General features: G+C 40.5%; 1 protein-coding gene across 3 annotated transcripts in view; it reads right to left on the bottom strand.

Moving 5' to 3' along the window:
- Nucleotides 1-23,964, bottom strand: part of arap2 (ArfGAP with RhoGAP domain, ankyrin repeat and PH domain 2) — a 396,901-nt gene that overhangs the window by 255,265 nt on the left and 117,672 nt on the right. For all 3 annotated transcript variants that reach the window (XM_063043320.1, XM_063043318.1, XM_063043319.1), the window contains one exon: nucleotides 18,727-19,065. In XM_063043320.1, coding sequence (XP_062899390.1) covers nucleotides 18,727-19,065 — 339 coding nt within the window. The remainder of the gene's footprint in view (nucleotides 1-18,726; nucleotides 19,066-23,964) is intronic.

Genomic DNA, 23,964 nt, shown 5'->3' with positions numbered 1-23,964 from the left:
GTGAGTTTGTGTCGGTTGTGAGGAAGTCAAGAATTAAGTTGCAAAGGGAGATACAGAAGCCCATGTTTTGAAGCTTTATATTGTATTTTAAAACCGTATTTACAGGTCCTCACTGTAAAACTAGTAGAACTTTCCTCAGTTACAGTATTTATTTCATTTGATGTTTTAAGGAAGTTGGTGAAAAAACATGCAAATAAAAACTTGAACAACAACTCTTCAAAATAAAAGAGCACACCTTTGTCACTCTCCCAAACGGAGAGGGCACCTCCAGAAATACAGAGTCATAGAATACTACAGCACAGCAGGATCTGCAGACCATCAAGCCCATGCGGAACTATTAACTTGCTACTCCCATCAACTTGCACACATAATATAGCCCTCCATAACCCTCCTATATTCAAATTTATCTTAAATGTTGAAATTGAAACTGAATCTACCGCTTTGGATGGCAGCTTGTTCCACGCTCCTACCACACTCTGAGCGACAAACTTTCCTCTCATGGATTCCTTAAATAGTTCACCTTTCATCCTTAACCAATGACCTCTAGTTCTAGTCTCACACAACCTCAGTGGAAAAAGCCTGCCTGCATTTATTCAATCTATACCCCTCATAATTTTGTATACCTCTGTCAAATCTCCCCTCATTCTCCTACTTAATGGGGAATGAAGTTCTGACCTGTTCAACCTTTCCCTCTAACACAGATCCTCAAATCCTGGCAACATCCTTGTCAATTTTTTTCTGCACTTTCAATCTTATTGATACAGTTCCTGTGGGTAGGTGACCATAACTGCACACAATAGCCCAAATTAGGTCACACCACATCTTATACAACTTCAACATAACATCTGAACTCCAGTACTCAGTACTTGTAATTTATGCAGGCCAATGTGCCAGACACTCTCTTTATAAGTCACTCTACGTGTGACAACACTTTCAAAGAATTATGAATCTGTATTTGCAGATTGTCTGTCCTACCACAGGCCTCAGTGTCTGACCACTCTCTGTGCAAGTCTCACCCTGGTTGGTCCTCCCAAAGTGCAACACCTCAGACTTGTTGGCATTAAATTCCATCTGCCATTTTTTCAGCCATTTTTCCAATTGGTCCAGATCCTGCCGCAAACTTTGATAGCCTTCCTCGCTGTTTACTCCACCCCCCAATCTTGGTGTCACTTGCAGATTTGCTGATCCAGTTTACTACAATATCATCCAGATTATTGATATAGATGACAAACAACAATGGACCCAGCACTGGTTCCTGCAGTACACCACATGTCATCGGCTTCTATTCAGAGATGCAACCATTTATCACTGCTCTCTGTCTTCTCTCAGAAAGCCTTCCTAACCATCCTTCCACGTGGGGCCTTGTCAAGTGCCTCGCTAAAGTCTATTTAGACAACATCCACAGCCTCGCTTTCATCACCCCTCCTGGTAACTTCCTCAAAAAACGATAAGATTTATTGGCCATAATCTACCACACATAAAACCATGATGACATTCCCTAATCAGTCCCTGTCTGTACTTATACATAAGATGGGGTGATTGATAAGTTCGTGGCCTAAGGTAGAAGGAGTCAATTTTAGAAAACCTAGCACATTTATTTTTCCTACATTTACACACTTAGTCCAGTGGTCGTGGAGCATACGGATCCCTTCTTTGTAGAAGTGGGCATCTTGGACCTTCAGCAAGTGGTCCACAGCAGGGGTGATTGATAAGTTTGTGGCCTAAGGTATAAGTTATTAACTTCAAATTTTCTGCATTTTCACTCAAAGACTTGAACTGCACGTGCATGTAACGAGAGCTGTATAACTCATCTCCTTCTACCTAGGGCCACGAACTTATCAATCATCCCTGCTGTGGATCACCTGGAGGTCCAAGACACTCTCATTACATACACGTGCAATTCAACTCTTTGAGTGAAAATGCAGAAAGTTTGAAGTTAATAACTCATCTCCTTCTACCTTAGGCCACGAACTTATGAATCACCCCTGCTGTGGACCACTTCTGCAAAGAAGGGATCCGTATGCTCCACGACCGCTGGACTAAGTATGTACATGTAGGAGGGGACTATGTTGAAACATAAATGTGCTAGGTTTTCTATAATTGACTCCTTCTACCTTAGGCCACAAACTTATCAATCACCCCTCGTATATCTGGTCAATTAGAATATCTTCCAACAACTTAACCACTACTGATGGCTCACCAGCCTATAGTTTCATAACTTATTTTTAGAGTCTTTTTAAACAACGGAACAATAGCTATCCTCTAATCTTCCAGCACCTCACCTATGGCTAAGGATATTTTAAATATCTCTGCAGCGGCCCCTGCAATTTCTGCTCTAGCCTCCTGCTTTTAAATCCATCCTCATTTACCTCAAGACAATAAATCCTCCTCTGTTAATGCATACAGTCCATGAACTCACTGCTGTTTTGCCTCACTTCTATTAACTCCGTGTCCATCTTCCAAATGCAAGAAATCTATTTAAGCCATCCCTGCACCTCTTTCAGCTCCAAGCATACATCCAGAAGATTATTTTCATCTTCTGGAGGACCTATTTTGTCCCTTGCTATCCTTTTGTGCTTAATATATCTGTCGAAGCCCTTGGGATTCTCCTTTACTTTGTCTGTTACAGCAACCTCATGCTTTCTTTTAGCTCTCCTAATTTCCTTCTTTGATGTTTTCTTGTACTTCTTACACACAAGTATCTCATTTGTTCTTTCCTGTCTATACCCACTATGTAGCTCCTTCTTCTTAACCAGGGCCTTAGTACCAAGATTCCCTACAGCTGTTATCCCTGCCTTTTATTCTGACAGCAACATACAAACTCTGTACTCTGAAAATTTCACATCTGAAGGCCTCCCAGTTATCAGCACATATTTGCCTGAAAACAACCTATCCCAATCCAAATTTAGACCTTAAGATACAGGAGCAGAATTAGACAATTTGGCCCATCAAGTCTGCTCTGCCCCAAGCTCCTGTATCCATTCATGCCCTGACCAATAAAGAATCTATCAACCTCTGCTTTAAGTATACGTAAAGACTTGGCTTCCACAGCTGCCTATGGCAACGAATTTCACAGATTCACTACTCTTTGGCTAAAAACCATCCTCCTCATCTCCATTCTAAAGGGACACCCCTCTATTCTAAGGCTGTGTCCTCTGGTCTTAGACGCACCCATCATAGGAAGCATCCTCTCCACATCCACTCTATCAAGGCCAGAGTGGATAGATAGCTTTTAATGTGGTCACCCTTCATTCTTAAGAATTCCAGCACATACAAGCGCAGAGCCATCAAGCATTCTTCACATCTCAAGCCATTTAATCCTAGAACAAATTTGACGAACCTCCTTTGAACCCTCCAGTTTCAACACATTCTTTCTAAGACAAGTGGCTCAGAACTGCTCACAATACTCCAAGTGATGCCTCTCCAGTGCTTTATAAAGTCTCAACATTACATCCTTGCTTTTATATTCTGGTCCTCTTGAAATGAATGTTAACATTACATTTGCCTTCCTTACCACAGAGTCAACCTGCAAATTAACCTTTAGGGAATCCTGCACAAGGACTCCCAAATCCCTTTGCGCCTCAGATTTTTTGTATTTTCTCTCCATTTAGAAAATAGTCCACCCTTTCATTTCTTCTATAAAAGTACATGACCATACACTTCCGGACACTGTATTCCATCTGCCACTTCTTTGCCCATTCTCCTAATCTGCTCAAGACCTTCTGTGGCCTCTCTATCTCCTCAAAACTACATGCCCCTCCACTTATCTTCATATCATTTGCAAACTTTGCAAAAGTGCCATCAATTCCATCATCCAAATCATTGACATACAACATAAAAAGAATCGGTCCCAACGCAGATCCCTGTGGAAGACCAGTAGTCACCAGCAGCCAACCAGAAAAGGTTCCTTTTATTCCCACTCTTTGCCTCCTGCCAATCAGCCACTGCTTTATCCATACTAGAATCTTTCCTGTAATACCATGGGATCACAGCTTGTTAAACAGCCTCATGTATGGTACCTTGACCAAGGCCTTCTGAAAATCCTAGTACACAATATCAACCAATTCCCCCTTGTCTATCCTGCTTGTTATTTCTTCATAAAAATTCCAACAGATTTGTAAGGCAAGGTTTTCTTTGAAACCACACTGACTATGGCCAATTTCATCATGTGTCTCGAAGTACCTCAAAACCATATCCTTAACAATGGACTCCAACATCTTGCCAACCACTGTTAGTTAAACCGGTCTATAATTTCCTTTCTTCTGTCTCTCTCGCTTCTTGAAGGGTAGAGTGATATTTGCAATTTTCCAGTCTTTCAGAAACATTCCAGAATCTAGTGATTCTTTGAAGATCATTACTAATGCCTCCACGATCTCTTCAGCCACCTCTTTCAGAATCCTGGGGTGTACACCATCTGGTCCAGGTGACTTATCTACTTTCACACCTTCCGGTTTCCCAAGAACCTTCGCCCTAGTAATGGTAACTTCACACATTTCTTGACCCCTTGACACCTGGAACTTCCACCATGCCGGAAGTGTCTTCCACAGTGAACATTAATGCAAAATACTTATTCAGTTCATCCGCTATTTCCTTGTCCGCCATTACTACTTCTGCAGTATCCTTTTCCAGTGGTCTAATATACACTCTCACCTCTCTTTTATACTTTACACATCTGAAGAATCAATTGGTATTTTCTTTAATATTATTGGCCAGCTTACTTTCATATTTTGTCTTTACCTTCTTAATGGCTTTTTTAGATGCCTTCTGTTGGTATTTAAAAGCTTCCCAACCCTCTAAGATCCTAGCCAGATCCTTTTCTGATAGCATCACAATTGTTCTTTCTTTAATTTAGAACCTCAACCCACGGACCAGACCTACACTTCTCCATAATTATATTGAAACTAATGGCATTATGATCAGTAGATGCAAAGTGTCCCCCTACACAAACTTCTGTCACCTACCCTGTCTCATTCCCTAATATGAGATCTAGTATCGTACTCCGCCTAGTTGGGACCTCTACTTGTTAAGGAAATGTGCCTGAACACATTTGATAAACCCTAACCCATCCAGCTCTATTACAGTTTGGGAGTCTCAATCAACATATGGAAAATTAAAATCACCTACCATCACAACCTTATATTTCTTGCAACAGTCTGCGATCTCTCTACAAATTGGCTCCTCTAAATCCCACTGATTATTGGGTGGTCTGTAATATAAACCCATTAATGGTCATCCCTTTCTTATTTCTCATTTCCACTCAAATAGCCTCAGTAGACAAGCTCTCCAGTCTGTCCTGTGTGAACACTGACATGACATTTTCTCTGACTAATAATGCCACCACTCCCCTTTCAATCCCTCTTGCTCTATCATGTCTAAAACAATGGAACCCCAGAACATTGCCAGTCATGCAATCATACCTCACTAATGGCTACAAAGTCATAATCCCACATGCTGATCCATGATCTAACATCTCCCGCCTTTCCTACACTGCTCCCTGCATTGGAATATACTCAACTCAGAATATTAGTCTGACCATGCTTAACTGTTTGATTCCTGACTTTGTATGTCCTGTACACTTATCAGCATCTTTCCCCACAACCTCTCCACTACCTGCTCTGGCAGTTTGGTTCCCATCCTCTGCAACTCTAGTTTAAACCACCACCCATGCAGCATTTGCAAACAGTTCCCCTCCAATTCAGGTGCAAAACATCCCACCTTCTCTGGAACGAAGTCCAATAATCCAAAAGATCTGAAGCCCTTTCTCCCGCATCACCTCCTTAGTCACATGTTTATTGTATTATCTTCCTATTTCTGGCCTCATAGCATGTGACATGAATCGTAATCCTGAGATTACAAGCCTGGAGGTCCTGTCCTTTAATTTAGCACCTAATTCCCTGAACTCACTTTGCAGGACCTTGTCAACCTTCCTACCCACATCATTGGCACCGACATGGACCTCAACCTTTGGCTGCTCGATCCAAGATGTCTCTTATCCTGGTGTTAGGGAGACAACATGCCGTCTGGGAATCTTGATTTTGTCCACAGACTCTCTTGTGTGCTACCTTAACCACTGAATCCCCCATCACTACAGCTCACCTCTTCTCCCCGCTTCCCTTCTGAGCCATAGAGACCTGACTGCTGTGGCTTTTCTCTGCTAGGTTATTCCCACCCCTAACAGTATCCCGTTACTGAGGGAAATGACCACAGAGGTACTCTGCACTGGCTGCCTATCCCCTTTCCCCTTCCTGAAGGCCACCCAGTTACCCATGCCCTGCACCTTGCATGTAATTACCTCCCTGTATGCCCTATTGATCAACTGCTCAGCCTCCCAAAATGATCTGGAGTTCATCCAGTTCCTATTCCTTAACACGGTCTGCAAGAAGCTGCAGCTCAATGCACTTCTAGCAGGTGTAGTCATCAGGGATTCTGAAGGTCTCCCTTCCTTCGCACATCCCACAAACATTTGTTAAAAAGATAAAGTTGAGTTTGCATGGTGACTCAATACCAACAGGGAGTTAAAATAGTTCATTTTAATTATCTTATTACCTAATCTAACACAATATGGGAACAATTTAGAATAATATATTACTGTGTTTAAAATTAATTCTATGCAATATGGGTCAAGCATGGGGAAATTGGACTAGCTTACATGGGCAAGTTCATCTGAAAGGCCTTCTTCCCTGCTGCATCATTCTGTCACTTTATGTCCTGTGTCTCTAGAATATTTATCAAAACAAACAATAGTGGGCAACACTGGCTCAGTGCTGCTTCACTGCTCCAGGGACTCAAATTCAATCCATCTGGAACTTGCACATTCACCAGCTCTCTCTCAAATCAAACACATGTAGTTAGGTTAACTGGTTACTATACATCCCCAACAGAGCAGGAAAATTTGGGGAATTGATGAGCATGTAAGAGAAAATAGGCTACACTAAAATAAGAGGAAAATTGTGACTGGATGGGATTTGTTCACCTGGCGTTAGCATTGACATGATTGGCAAAATGCCTGCTATTCTACTTTTATAAGTGAGGATTGGCTGTGCGAACTGCAGTTGCCCCTTCGTTGTTGTAACTCAGGTTTCTCATGAAATAACACTCCTCTTTTAGATCAAAGTTGGGGGTTGGTCGAACACATTCGTACAAACTTTCTAATGGGACTGATCCTTAATATGTGTCCCACTTTCAGCATTTAGCTTTTGATTCACTCAGAAGCAGTGGGATGTGAGGTGAAAGATACACATGAGCACTGCTTCTTGAGTAATTGAAAAGTAGACAACAGCACACTCATCCACGTTAAATTGGGTAAGAGCGTCCTGTACTATAATGACACCTCAGAATACATTGCCATTTCCCAGAACAGCCTCCTTTTTGTCACAGATACAGAAAGAAAAATACATGGCTCATATTTACCAAGTTTTGTCAGCAAATCACCTTGTACAGTCAGATATCAAGTACAGGTCGACCTTCTCTAATCCGACTACCTGTAATCCGGTTCCTTCAATAATCCAGCACTGATTATGCTTAATGTGATCCTTCTGTAATTCGGCATTTTCACTAATCCGGCACTCCTCAGGTCCCAATGGTGCCGGATTAGTGAAGGTCGACCTGTACTAACTTGGAAAAAAAAATGAAAACTAACCAATATGTTTAGAATTCTATAATTCTATTGTACTTTGAGCAGGATTTAAGTAAGAAGTAAGAGATATATTAATCTTCCTGAAGTAGTAAGTGAAGAAACTGAAGTGTTGTTAGTAACATGATCCTGGTGAGGCACTAACACAGACCCAGTGCTTTGGTCTGCACGATTATTGATTCTTTTGATACTTGCTTAAGTGCTTACTGATACCTTAAATATAACAGTTTCTTTAACATTGCTTAATCTCTGTTCCAGTGTATCACAGTAACAAATACAGTGTATTGACAATTCTGAGTACCATTCACTCAAAGAAGTTGACTATGTTTGTAGCACAATAAATATCCAGTAGTTCCTGCTTTCAGTTGACTTGATCCTGCAAAGTATTAGCTGTCAGCTACAATTTACATTTCAGACTTATTACATACATAATGTTATGGGCTCAAGTAAAACAATATCTCACCAAGAGCCAGTTTACAGCATTAAGTGCTAGAACATAATACTGCTCAAAGTACAAGTATCAGTATTCTTTTGCAAACCTGCTCCGATTATACACACTGTAACCTTGTATAAGGAAATTACAATAAAGTATGTAAAACACGAAAAAGCAGTGTGTCTCTTTCTCCAGTTTGTTCCGCTGCCTCAATCCCAGATCCTTCTCGTCAGCCTCCTGCACGGTAAATGTGCAAATTGCTTTTTAATGTCAGGTATTGATAGTCTACTTGTACAGTCAGATATCAAGTACTAACCTCACCCAACATTAGCACATACACACTCCCAACAGAGATCACCAGACATTAACTATAAGAGGGCACAACTGCATTACAGATCATCTGTAGACTCCCTTCTCTGATATTTTCCCTTAACATTCCTCCACTCACCTTAAAATGATGCCCTCTGGTATTGGTCATTGTTGCCCTGAGAAAAAGGAGCAGGTTGTCCACTCTATCAATACTTCTCATGATCTTGTACACCTCTACCAAATTACCACACATCCCCCTTCGGTCACTCTCCTTTCCTCATAAGGCTTGTTCTCTTATCCAGGCAGCACCATGGTAAATCTCCTCTGCATCCTCTCTAAAACTTCCACATCCTTCCTATAATGCTGTAAGCAGAACTGAATACAATTCCCCAAGTATGGTTGAACCAGAGTTTTACAGAGCTTCAACATTACCTCACTGTGCTGGAACTTAATCCCCGGACTAAAGAAGGCACTATACATTTTCTTAACCACTCGTTCAACTTGTGCAGCAACTTTGAGGGATCTACGGACTTGGACCTCAAGACTTTTCTGTACCTCCCACACTGCTAAGAATCTTGTTATTACCCTCATGCTTTGATCTCCCAAAATGTACCATGGCACACTTTTCCAGATTGAATTCCATTTGCCACTTCTCTGCCCACCTCTGTATCCTGTCTATATCCAGCTGAAACCTATGACAACCTTCTACACTATCCACAACACTTCCACCCTTCATGTCATCTGCTAGGTACTAATCCACCCCTCCCATTTCCTCGTCCAAGTCATTTTTAAAAATTACAAAGGTCAGGGGTCCCAGAGCAGATCCCTGTGGAACACCAACCCCCAGGATGAATACTTCCCATCCACTATTATCCTGTACTTTGTGTGCATACATCAATTCTGAATCCATAGAGCCAGGTTTCCATGGGTTCTATGCCTTCCTGGATGAGCCAACATGGGGAACCTGGTCAAGTGGCTTAGTAAAATCCATTTCCACTATATCCACAGTTCCACTTCCATCAACTTGTTTTGTCAGAGGTATTTTTTATGTACACAGAATGTGGTGGGTGTCTGGTATGCACTGCTGTGGTTGGTGGTCATGGATGATTAAATAGGGATACTTAGGCAAATGGAAGTAAGAAAAATGGGGGATCGTGGCATGTGTAGAAATGAGAGATGAGATTGATTGTGGAGTAGGTTTATATTGATCGGCATAACATCAAGGATTTAAGGGCCCATGCTGTGCTGTGCTGGTCTATGTTCTCTTCCTGGCTACAATCAGATAACTCAGCACAATGGCACAATAGAACACACCTTTTTAAATTATTATCAAGGACTGGATGAAATCCATCTACAGATACTCTTTTATTTGCAAACAATTAAAATTGACCATCAACACTTGGGGTGGATAGGGTATGTATCTTTAACTGATGATGCCTAGAAAGGGTAACTAGTAGGGAAGCCTTTTCAGATTAATCTACTCAGAGAATGTAGGGAGGGAAGCTTACTTTAGAGAACAGAAGAGTTTGGTTAAGGAAAAAATGATTCTAAATGCATTTTCAAGCAAAGCAACATCTTTGACATTGTTCTGCATGGAAAATGTTATAAATAAAATAATACCTTTAGATTGTTTTTATATAAATGGATGTATAAATTTGTTGCTCAATTGTCTCCAGTCTAGGAGGATGTTATAGTGAGGTCAATTGAGGTCTTCATTTGATTAAATTCTACAGGTAAAATCTGAAGTTGGAAATCTGCAATTGATACCAAACTAACGAAGATGGAAGACCATAATGCTAAAGAAAGAAAACTGTCATGAGAGATTAAACACACTGGATAGAGTAAACTTAATATAGCTTGTATAGGGACAGAACATTTAAAAGCCCATTACTTAAATAAATAAATAAGAAACAGCAGGTAAAATGAAATAATCCTGAAAGAACTAGTCAAGATAGAATTCAACCCACTGCAAAAAGCTCACTAGCACTGAGTAGAATAAATCTTAAGGTGAAAGGTCAATATTGAAGAAAAATAATTTTACTCTAGGATCATTGTTCAAACATAATCAAAGATGCATTGTATATAGTTTACATTGTTACATTATATTACAGCTTTGGAGTGGATGCAGAGAACAACCAAAATTATGGTGCAGTTGGCGGGTTGAACTATAAGGCATGATTACGCAAACTCAGTGTATTTGCTGGAAAGCTTGAGATGTGATAGTTCCAATGGTTAGGATTTTAAATGGATTAGATGATATAGATCAAGACAAATTGCTTCACCTTGTCCAAAACAATTGAAGAGGACATAGCTTGCCCTTGAAAGAAATTACATTCAAAAATACATTCAAAATTAATCATCCTGCAACATTATTTCCAGAGAGCGAACGTTAAGTCTACAAAATGAGCTCCCTAAGCAGATATCATAGATTCATTTGCCTGCAAATTAGATAGGCTCCTTTCATAAGGTATCAGAAAGACAAAGCACATGTGAAATATCAGAACAAAACACCTGGCCATCACAGCCTGCCCTGGGAGGAACAGTGACCTTATAGCTATGACTGAGAATCTGACTCACCTCCGTAGCATCAATGCTGAGGTGCGAATTTTATTTCTGTTATAGTTTAATAATGACCACACATTCCCTTCCCCGCATAATAGCGTAGCTGAAAGATCATCTACCATGCTTGCTTTACACTCTATTACTGCTGATTATTGAACTGCCAGCCAGAGGAATGAATGACATTATTTGAAACACATTTTCCACATGGCTCTTAAAGTCATATATCTACACCTACTGATAGATAGTCAAGATAAAACGAGGACTCACATTCAACAAAATTAAGTGTGTCAACATTATGTGATGGGCACCCAGATGAACTGTCAATCCTACCTCAACAGTGGATGGGTATTCACTATCCAGGGGCAGGAGGGTTTTTGTTGGACTCAGATTTTTTTTTTAAAACACAGCAGAAGAAACTGTTCAAGGTTTAAGAGGTTCATTATTAATTTTTAAACCCGTACTATTTACCCATCATGTTGGGAAACAGAGCATGTGATAGACAATGTTTCAGCTTCCTCGTTGTAGTATGCCACTACAACGCAACTTCACACTACTGCCCTCATGAATTTGGACACGAGTGCTCAGGAGGGACTTGCTGAATGTCATTGCACTCAAGGTGTTACTTGCGGCACCAAGTCAGGAGTGGCAAGGACTCAGTGGAGCACTAACCTATCATCCTCTCAGGAACCTCCTGCATTTCCTATCCCCAAGAATGATGTCCGAATGTCAAAATAACACATTCCAAATTTAGGACGTTATACTCAGAGTCAAAGCTGCTAGTGACACCAAGCTTCAAATGTGATTTCAATCTGCCAAGTGAAATTCATGGGTGGACACTTAGGATGTTGTGGAAAAAACTATGTTACTTTGCTATTTGTAAGTTATTTGTTATGGTTTGATATAAAAACTTGCTTCAGTTTCACAGTGTCTTTACTTTCCATTTGAGCCAGGTGAAGAACATCGTGATGGCCAATGCCAAAGAGAATGCACTGTGGCAAAGGGGAGTTGGATTTGTCTTCATTGGTATTCAGCTGGTTTGTTGCACATGTCAACCCAGTTAGACGATGCGCGCCTCCTCTACAGATCCGTGTAATACAGCTGGGGTTAAGGTCTGGCCCATCGCAGGAGCAAAAGTTGATACCAATCTAAAAACCACAATGAATCTCGAGAAATCAGCAAACCACAATGAATCTCGAGACCCACCCTGGTGATTAGTGCAGAGCTCATCCAGAACAATCTAGTCCGCTTCAAAAACTATAATAAGTTGTGTTATCACATTTCATGGTTTTTCAGCTATAGGTCTCCCTCTGAGATCAAACATCTTGACTTGTTTTGTAGATACTGTACACATCTGTATATCAAAGGGCAAATAAGTGCAACAATTCTCTGTTGTAGTACATTTCCAAGTTGATATACAGCATGGTGAAAGTAACAATATTAATGCAAATCATAACATGCATCACGAAGAAATCTAAAATCTTGATAATCCCCATGTTTATACATACTTTGCTCCGCTGCTCTTTCATAATGGAGAATGAGGTGGTTCAGATGTTTGGATCATTGGACTCTCTTTCAGGGAAGGCGGGAGCCACACAGAATGGATGTTTTGCACCTGAACTGCAAGTGTACTAGTATCCTAGGGGAAGGTCTGCTAGTGGTACACCATGTTCTGGGCTGCTTATATTTCAAAGTATGGAGTATTTCAGGGAAGAAAGATGAGATTAGGGTACAGATCAGCACATGGAATTATGATATTGCAACCAATTGGTTGCAGGAGGGGCAGGACTGGTAGCTCAATGTTCCAGGGTTCTGTCGTTTTAGACATGATAGAGCGGGAGAGATGAAAGAGGGAAGGATGGCATTACTAGTCAGCAAAATGTCACAGCAGCACTTAATCAGCACAGACTGGAAAACTAGTCTAGTGAGGTTTTACAGGAAGAACTGGGGAATAAGAAAGGTATGACATATTAATGGGATCATATTATCGACAACCCAACGGAGGAGAAAATTTAGACACAGATCACAGACTGTTGCAAAAAACACAAGATTGTGATAGAAGGTGATTTTAACTTTCCACATTTTGACTGAGACTCTCATACTGTACAAGGACTAGGTGGGAAAGGGTTTGTTAAGTGTGTTCAAGAAAGTTTCCTTAATCAGTACATAGAGATCCCAACTAGACAGAATGTGATACTGGATCTCCTATCAGGGAGTGAGACAAGGCAGGTGTCAGAAGTTTGTGTAGGGTAAGACTTCAGATCTAGCGATCATGAGGCCACTAGTTTCAAGCTAGTTATGGAAAAGGATACATCTGATCCTTGGATTGAGATTCTAAATGGAGAAAGGCCAATGTTGATGATGAAAGGATCTGGCAAGTGTGAATTGGTACAGATTGTTTTCAAGCAAATGTGTACTTGGTAAGCGGGTGATCTTCAAAAGTTACATTTTGAGAGTAGAATTTGTATGTTCTTGTTAGAATAAAAGGCAAGGAAAACAGGTTTACAGAACCTTCATTTTTGAGAGATATTGAGGGCCTGTTTAAGAAAAAGAAGGAGGCGCACAGCAGATGTGACCAGCAGGAACAAAGGAGGTACCTGAGGAGTATAAGAAATATAAGAGAACACTTAAGAAAGAGATCAGGAGGGCTAAAAGACATGAGGTTGCTCTAGCAGACAAAGTGAAGGAGAACCCTAAGAGTTTCTAGATATATAAAGAACAAATAAATAGCAAAGGACAAAATTGGTCATCTGGAAGACCAGAATGGTAATCCATGTGTGGAACCATAGTCATACTCATACTTTATTAATCCCGGGGGAAATTGGTTTTCAATACAGTCGCTCCATAAATAATAAATAGTAAATTATGAAATAAGTCCAGGACCAGCCTATTGACTCAGGATGTCTGACCCTCCAAGGGAGGAGTTGTAAAGTTTGATGGCCACAGGCAGGAATGACTTCCTATGACGCTCTGTGCTGCATCTCGGTGGAATGAGTCTCTGGCTGAATGTACTCCTGTGCCCACCCAGTACATTATGTAGTGGATGGGAGACATTGACCAAGATGGCATGCAACTTAGACAGCATCCTCTTTTCAGACACAACCATGAGAGAGTCCAGTTCCATCCCCACAACATCACTGGCCTTACGAATGAGTTTGTTGACTCTGTTGGTGTCGGCTACCCTCAGCCTGCTGCCCCAGCACACAACAGCAAACATGATAGAACTGGCCACCACAGACTCGTAGAACATCCTCAGTACCGTCTGGCAGATGTTAGAGGACCTCAGTCTCCTCAGGAAATAGGGACGGCTCTGACCCTTCTTGTAGACACCCTCAGTGTTCTTTGACCAGTCCAGTTTATTGTCAAGAGAGATAGGGGAGATCTTAAATAGATTATTTGCATCTATGTTTACTCAGGAAATAGACACAGAGTCTATAGATGTGAGGCAAAGTAGCAGTGAGTTCATTGTCCCTATACAGATTACAGAGGAGGGTGTGTTTGCTGATTTGAGATAAATTAGAGTGATAAATTGAGATAAACCCCCTGGTCCTGACAATGTGTTCCCTTGGACCCTGTGGGCGGCTTGTGCAGAAATTGCAGGGTCCCTAGCAGGGATATTTAAAATATCCTTAGCCACGGCTGAGGTGCCGGAGGATTGGAGGATAGCTAATGTAGTTCTGTTGTTTAAGAAAGGCCAGGATATTATAGGTCAGTGAGCCTGACATCAGTGATGGGAAAGTTATTGGACGATATTATAAGCATTTGGATAGATTGGGTATGATTAAAGATAGTCAACATGGCTTTGTGTGCAGTAGGTTGTTTCTAACCAATCTTATAGCTTTTCAAGGAAGTTACCAGAAAAGACAAATGAAGGCAAGGTCGTGAATGCTGTCTGCATGGGAGGTTGGTCCAGAAGGTTCAGCTGCTTGGCACTCACAGTCAGACAGTGAATTGGATTAGACATTGCCTTCGAGAAAGAAGTCAAAGACTGGTTGTAGATGGTTGCCTCTCTGACTAGAGGCTGAATTACTGGATCAGTCCCAGCACAGGGATCGGTGCTGGGTGAATTGTTGTTTGTCATCTTCATCAACAATCAGTAAATTTCCAGATGGCACCAAGATTGGGGGTATAGTGGACAGAATGAGAGACTATCAAAGCTTGCAGCTGGATCTGAACCAGCTGATGAAATTGGCTGAAAAAATAGCAGATGAAACTTAATGAAGACAAGTGTGAGGTGGCCACACATTTTAATTCCACGTCCCATTCCCATTCTGACATGTCTATCCATGGCCTCCTCTACTGTAAAGATAAAGCCACACTCAGGTTGGAGGAACAACACCTTATATTCCATCTGGGTAGCCTCCAACCTGGATGGCATGAACATTGACTTCTCTAACTTCCGTTAATGCCCCACCTCCCCCTCATACCCTATCCGTTATTGCCCATCCTCTGGGCTCCCCCCACCTTTCCTTCTCCCTAGGCCTCCCGTCCCATGATCCTCTCATATCCCTTTTGCCAATCAACTGTCCAGCTCTTGGCTCCATCCCTCCCTCTCCTGTCTTCTCCTATCATTTCGGATCTCCCCCTCCCACTTTCAAATCTCTTACTAGCTTTTCTTTCAGTTAGTCCTGACGAAGGATCTCAGCCCGAAACATCAACTGTACCTCTTCCTATAGATGCTGCCTGGCCTGCTGCATCCACCAGTAGTTTTTATGTATGTTGTTCGATATTCACATGCCTGTTGCCTCCTTACCTGCTAATCGGTTGCAGTTTAATCATATTCATCATCATCACCCCTTCATTCTCTGATAGCTAATAACTCTCTTTCCATAAGTGTATCAGGCTTACAGACCCTCTCACTGATGCACAGGAGGGGCTGGGGTTGCCTCTATTTGAATGACTACAAGGACCTCCCCCTGGTGGCGCCCTCACAGACTGTCCAATGGATCCGTGGCCCAACCACGGAAAAGGCCCAGCTCATTTGTATTCACTCCCCATTCGGGCTGGGATGACCGCCTTCAGATGCCCCGTACAATTTCTACTGTTTCTCAGTCTGCCATGCCATCAAAATTGTGGTACCTGATGTCTCTTCTATAACCTGGATCCCTTCCTATCTATTTTCCCCAATACCTTTTCTATTCATTGAGAGCAGTAGGGCACTGAGGAGTGTGGAAGAACAGAGGGATCTGGGAATACAGATCCATAATTCCCTGAAAGTGGCATCACAGGTAGATAGAGTCATAAAGAAAGCTTTTGGTACATTGGCCTTCATAAATCAATGTACTGAGTATAGGAGATGGGATGTTATATTGAAATTTTATAATACATTGGTGTGCGAAATTTGGAGTATTATCAGATTCAGATTTAATATCACCGGCATGTGACGTGAAATTTGTTAACTTAGCAGCAGCAGTTCAATGCAATACATAATCTAGTAGAGAGAGAAAAAATAGTAATAATAAAAAGAACATAATAAATAAACAAGTCAATTACATATATTGGATAGATGATTTAAAAAATGTGCAAAAACAGAAATACTGTATATTTAAAAAAGTGAGGTAATGTCCAAGGATTTAATGTCCATTCAGGAATCGGTTGGCAGAGGGGAAGAAGCTGTTCCTGAATCGCTGAGTGTGTGCCTTCAGGCTTCTGTATCTCCTACCTGATAGTAACAGTGAGAAAAGGGCATGCCCTGGGTGCTGGAGGTCTTTAATAATGGACGCTGACTTTCTGAGACACCGCTCCCTAAAGATGTCTTGGGTACTTTGTAGGTTAGTGCCCAAGATGGAGCTGACTAGATTTACAACCTTCTGCTGCTTCTTTCGGTCCTGTGCAGTAGCCGCTCCATACCAGACAGTGATGCAGCCTGTCAGAATGATCTCCACGATACAACTACAGAAGTTCTTGAGTGTATTTGTTGATATGCCAAATCGCTTCAAACTCCTAATGAAGCATAACTGTTGTCCTTCCTTCTTTATGGCTACATCAGTATGTTGGGTCAGGTTAGATCCTCAGAGGTTTTGTCACCCAGGAACTTGAAACTGCTCACTCTCTCCACTTCTGATCCCTCTATGAGGATTAGTAAGTGTTCCTTTGTCTTACCCTGTTTCTGTGCTGTTGTGTTCTATGACTTTTATGAGGTTCATTCAACATTCTTGGGCATTAACAGTATCTGAGACTTCCCTAATGCAACAACAGTACACAGCAACTATGGACAAGTATTTCTATCTCCAGTCTGGAATGAACTCTAAACCTGCAAGTTCATTGCATCCTTTGCCTTAAAGAACACTGGCAAAGAAATTCATCTACATCTGTCACTCTGATATATTTGTTATAAAATCACAAGTTGTCCATGCATTGACCTTCACTGAGGTGAGTATTAATAGAATTGATCTTTAAAACCTCTATGAATGAAAGTTGTTACTAAGAGATTTCTCTGCACAACCACCCTTCATTCTTCCCAGCATGTTGCACTGTGACAGGAACCACAGCCAAATTGCATGTATATATTGGAGCAGTGGGGCACTGCAGAAGGCTTGAAATCAACAGAAACACTTTTACTTCCCAATATAATACTTCACTGACAGATAATGGCTTGGAAGCATGAAACACTGCAGAAGCCCACACACTGGAAAAAAAAAACCATCAAATACCCATGCAATTGATTCGAATAACCCTGGCAGAGGGATCTAAATGTGTGATCTACTATGAGGGTTGAGCATTTGCCTTTAGTTTTCTCATCAGAGTCCATTTCACAATTCTGAGTTTAAATCATCATTGTAATGTCAGCTAGACTACAATCTGCCTACTCTGCATACTTCCAGAGAATGAGAACATCATATATGGTTTGCACATCTCCCAATAATCTGGTCAACATAATTCGCATCACAATATTCCTGATGTGTATAGAGAAGATGCACACAGAGTACTCCTTGAAACCCAAAGCATTTTACAGCTAAAATGCCAAATTTATGGCAGTTGTGAAATGGTTCTACTGTTCCATTTGATATCAGGGAATGCTTGTAGTATACAACCTGAAGTTCTTGCTTTGTGCAGACATCCACAAAAACAGGAGAAACCCAAAGAATAAATGACAGTAAAGCTCCAGTGCCCCAAAGCCCACTCTCTCCCTCCCACAAACAAGCAGCAGCAAAGCATCAACCTACCCCCCTCCCCCTCTTATTTCAGCAGGAAGCATCAGTGCCCACCACCCACCAAGCAAGCAATAGCAAAGCCCCCAAGGAGAGACCGTGGCCTGCACTTCAATAAGAACTAATTGCTCATGCAACAATTTGACATAGAGGTGTCTCCTTTTCCACAACGAGAGGGGAAATCGCAGCATTGAAGATTCCAAGCGAGAACAGAAAATGCAGAAGTACACATGATGTATTATTTCTTTTTTGGAGTAAACATGGAAACTGAACAGAAATTATCCCATTGCACTTGGTCTGGATGCAGTGTCCACCACCAGCTGAAAGCACGTTACTACACTGTTTTTCCCTCACTAGTGGGCAGTTGCATAATATTTATCAGGATAGTTTCTCAGCCCCCAGTTACTGAGCCAAATATTGGAAGTATTTTCAAGCAAAGAAAGTAACTGAATAATTGTGATATGTCAACCACACAAATGACTCATTATTTTAGATTGTCATACATTTTAGTACCATATGACTGAGAAAAGAAAGCGAGTATTTCAATTAGGTAACAACTGTTTAAGCTTGAAGCTTGCTGTTAATACTGAACAGAAGAAAGAAACTTCAAAATGTGCATGCATAAAAAATGATGTTCTTACCCTTGTGGTGAAAGTTTATCCAGCCAACCTTCTTTAGTTTTCTTTGTTGCACCATAGAAACAAGCATAGGGGGATATTGAATCTTCATCTGCATTCACTTCCCCATAGGAAGATTCGCCTGTGCAACCAGAGGATGGAGAATGACTCTCCTGGCAACCGCATGCTGCTTGAACGCTACTATACTGTTCAGGCAATGCCTGGACACATGATCTCTGATAGCAAATACCGTCATCTACTGTGGAATATTCCCCTTCACTCTCTTCCTCCACTGTGCTATGGTCAGATTGTATTACTGGCTGTTCAATATAGTCCACATTCAAATTTGCAGTTCTGCAGTCCCTGAAAATAAATAAAGCGTTATTATTCATCTAATAAATCTTATTTTATTAACACTAATAGACAGCAAAGTTATAGACCAGAATGCTTCTTTAATGCTAGATATAGCTAATTTGTTTCAAGTAACAGCAGCCACTGAAGACTATAAGTAACTTAGTGCAGAATTTGTATTTATATAAAACAAATCAGCATTTAATGAAAGGAAATCATGTGTAGAAATGGATTTTTGAAATGTGTCCACTACACAAATGGCTCTAAGTATTTCAAATCATTCCAAATGATGATAAAATTACGAAAAGAGAAACTGCAAGGCAAAAGCAATGCTCGTCACCTAATTAATCTCTCCTTTGTCATTTTCAGTAATCAGCTGGGATCAAATATACCTTGTTTCAACTCCAGTTTTGAATGTTTTGAAGCAGCTAATGAAGAAACATCTAAAGATAAATCAGTGTCTACATTGAGGTTTATTTCCCCACAAACCCAACAGTACCAGTCCTACATGCTTTCCATGCTCATGTTTCTACATGTCAGTCTTATTTAGCACCAACTTATTCTCCAATAGCATTTCCGTTCTAAAGCCCACAAAACATTCCATGTAATACAGTGAAATAGCTTTCTAATTCCAAACCCTCAATCAGACTACACAAAACCAGACCCTCTCAAATACAGTTATCTACTTCCAAATTCTCAATACACAAAAGCTCACATCACATATTTCTCCCCTTCCAAATTGTTTTTATATTCATTTATTAAGATCCTAATACATAATCACTTCATCTTTTCCAACAGATTTATTTATAACATTTAATTGATACATTTTCTTAAGGAAGGATTTTGTTAAAAATCCATGCATATCAACGTATGCACATTTTCAAAAAGCCTACTGTTGTCATAAAGAAATCTGTTTTTATTAAGTAGAATATTGGTTTTGGAATTGCGTTCACTCCCTTTACACTTGCATTAAGTAATTTTGTTAATTAAAGACTCTAAAGCCTTCTTTGTCAGAGATGTTAAGTTAATTTGCCCATAATTACTATAAAGCAATTTTTAAACCAGTATTATGTTGTTTTCTACCTGGTTCTAGGACACATTTCCATTCCCAATACAAGCTGATGCTTTTTCCCACACCTCTGCTAGATCTTCAAGATTCTTGTTTGCACAGTAAATAAATCAATGTCATTAATACCAAAAAATACTGATATAATTTCAACAATTTCTACTAACTCATTACCCTCTCTTTCTGAGGGACTTCCATGATCTAGATTAAATGCTCCCTTTAACATTTTGGTTATCCTTTGCTTGTTCTTTTGTTCTTTTTAGATGGTTCCTCATTCAACATTTTAAATAAATCCTTTGCCATTTTTGATTTTGTTTTTTTTTTAGAAAAAACACTCTTGAACTTTCAGTGTAATAAACTGATCAAAAAGGCTGAATCTGCCCTTGGCTACAACCCAGACTCTTTTGAGTTAGTAGTGGAGAGATCACTATGTACAATCAGGCACATCCTCTCCATGACGTACTGAATAAGCAGCGGAACACCCTTTCTAACAGGCTCATTCAGCTTCGCTGTCACAAGGACTGTTGCCAAAAATCTTTCCTACCAAATGCAATAAGTATATACAACAGTTCATCACTGTGCGACAGGAGAACACACATCATGGTACAATACTGTTTTATTATTTAATACATTATTATTGTACAGTATTGCACATTGGTGAATTGTGTATATTATTCTGTACTTTATTATTAGTTAATATTATTCAATTTATTATTATTAATTAATATTAAGTGTGTTTTTAAATGTTGCTGCTGTAACAAAAAGATTTCCCACTCAGGATTAATAAAGTACATATTATTATTATTAAACAGAGGCACATGTTAAAGAACTGTTGTGACCAGATTTAAGTCCCCTATATTAAACAGGAAATCAGACTCACATTTAGGCTACAGTTGCATTTATTAATATGAGGAAAATGGAGGTCTTCCCTCCATAAGTTGAAAGAAAATTAATTATGAAGGAATCAGATGAAATTCAAAGTAAACACCTTCGTTCGTTGTTCAATCAGTAAATGAAGGATGCAAGATTAAGATAATCCTTCAGGCCTGGCTGGTGGCGCAACGACATCGGCGCCAGACCCGGGAACGGAGACTCCCGGGTTTGAAACTAGTTGGGTCCGCCCCCGAATACGCTTTCCATCCGTGCCGGGTTGAGTGTCGAGACTGCAACTCGACCTTGTAAAAACAAAGGGAAAATACTGCGAAATTGTCTGTGTGAGGACTGGCACGCCACACAGTCTCTCTCGCTCGCTCTGCGCCTTGGAAAAAGCCATGAAAAATCCATCATCACGGATGCATGCACGGACACGCAGATGCATGTCTAAAGCATCTTTCCTGTAATACCATGACCTCGTAGCTTGTTAAGCAGCCTTATGTGTGGCACCTTGACAAAGGCCTCCTGAAAATCCAAGTTGGCAGCATCAAACAATTTGCAATTGTCTATCCTGCTTGTTATTTCCTCACAGGCAAGATTTTCCTTTGAGGAAACCATGCTGACTACGGCCTATTTTATCATGTGCCTTCAGGTACCCTGAACCCCTTTCTTAATAATCTGCTCCAACATCTTCCCAACCACCGAGGGCAAACTAACTGGCCTATAGGTTCCTTTCTTCTGCCTCTATCCCTTCTTGAAGAGTGTGTAATCTTGCCTTTACAATACTTCTTCCTCTTTGGAATGTATGTAGCCTGCACCTTTTGATTTGCTTCCAAAAATTCCATCCATTGATGATCTGCCGTCATCCCTAGCAGAGTTCTTTACCAATCAACTTGGTCAATTCCCATTACTGCACTGTCATACTGACAGATGTGATTTTAGCTTCTCCTTCTCAAATTTCAGGGTGAATTTGATCATGTTATGATCACTTCCCGGAAGGGTTTTTTTACCTTAGGCTCTCTAATCAATTCTGGTTCATTGTACAACACCAAGTATGGAACAGCTGACCCCCTACTGGGCTCAACCACGAGCTGCTCGAAAAAGCCATCTCATTGGCACTCTAGAAATTCCCCTCTGAGAATCCAGCAACAACCTGATTTTCCTAATCTATCTCCATATTGAAGTCCCCCATAACTATTGTGACATTGCCCTTCCGGCATGCATTTTCTATTTCCCATTGTAATTTGTAGGCCACATCCTTACCACTGTTTGGGGGTCTGTATATGAATCATCAGGGTCATTTTATCTTAGAGTACATCTCTAGTTTTTATTTCCTTATGCTGGGAAATAAATTATGAGTGTTCACAGTATTTATACTCAGTGACCACTTTGTTAGGTACATCTGTACACCTGTTTATTAATGCAAATATATAACCATTATGTGGCAGCAATTCAATGCATAAAAACATGCAATCGTGGTCCAGAGGCTCAGTTGTCGTTCAGACCAATCATCAGAATGGAGAAGAAATGTAATCTACATGACTTTGACAATAGAATGATTGTTGGTGCCAGACAGGATGGTTTGAGTATCTCAGAAACTACTAACCTCCGAGGATTTTTACACGCAATCGTCTCTAGAATTTACAGAGAATGGTGCAAAAAACAAACATTGTCCAGTGAGCAGCTGTTCTGAGGGCAAAAACAACTTGTTAATGACAGAGGTCGGGGAGAGTGACCAGACTGATTCAAGCTGACAGGAAGGTGACAAACAACCATGCATTGCCACAGTGGTGCGCAGAAGAGCATCTCAGAATGCACAAAACATCAAAACATAAAGTGGACGAGCTACAGCAGCAGAAGACCACAAACAGACACTCAATGGCCACTTTATTAAGTGCAGGAGGTGGCCACTTTAATAAAGTGGCCACTGAGTGTATCTCTCTCATGATTTTTATACACCACGATAAGGTCACTTGTCAGTCTCCTATGCTCCAAGGAATATCCTGTCCTATCCTGCCCAATGTCTCCCTATAACCAAGGTCCTCAAGTCCTGACAACATCCTTATAAATCTGCTGCACTCTTTCCACTATAATGATGTCCTTCCTATAACAGGGTAACTAATACAACATGGTGACAAAAACTGTACTTGGTGGTTTTGAATTTCTGACACCAAGTGTGGAGAAGATAAGTGACCTTTTCAACAATAGTGGAATGAAGGAAAGTCCTTGAACTCCAGAGAATACGCTCAGACCACACATCAGAAGGCCACTGTCAAGGCAAAGTCAGACAATACTGTGACTTGAAAGTAAGACAGTGAGTGTTGAACACAATGTTAACAGAACCAGTGTGGTAAGTTAAGCAAGCAGAATGCTGTGTTTAAAACAGCTAAAGTGGTAAAGGTCCACATCACAGAACATTGGAAAAATAAAGTCCCAAAATGACCAAACTAGAACTGGATTAAGGGAACCATGGAGGTTGGGTGCACGCTTAACAGCAAGGGTTTCAGAGAGACATTAGAGAGACTGTATTAGAGGAGTAAGTGTTATCTTAAAAGCAAGCAGATTGCACTAAGATAAGTTATCTGTTCATAGTCTACTCAGCAGTTGCGCATGCAATGCAAAATTGAAACCATTACTAAAAGTGGCGCAGATAAGCTTGAGTATCACAGGAAGGTGGTAAGGGAGAAAACTTTGGAAATCTAATTAAAAGTTACACAATATTCACAAACGAACATGATTTCAGCTGCACAATAAACAATGAAGTAAAAAAATGTTACAAGTAGTTATCAGCAACCCAAATTTGGTTTTCAATCATGCCTACACAATTTAAGTTTTATTTTAAAAAATGTTACAATGCTATGGTTTGTATCTTATTCAGGGAAAAAAAAACATTTTTCTATATATTAAAGAAAGCAATTCATTTTCTAAGACAAAACTTATTTTATTTTAAATATAGCAGCTATGTTACATAT

This window comes from Mobula hypostoma, chromosome 3 (assembly GCF_963921235.1).
Source record: "Mobula hypostoma chromosome 3, sMobHyp1.1, whole genome shotgun sequence".
NCBI classification, from domain to species: domain Eukaryota; kingdom Metazoa; phylum Chordata; class Chondrichthyes; order Myliobatiformes; family Myliobatidae; genus Mobula; species Mobula hypostoma.
Note: the sequence above shows the minus strand (reverse complement) of the source record. Positions and strands in the feature narration are given on the sequence as shown.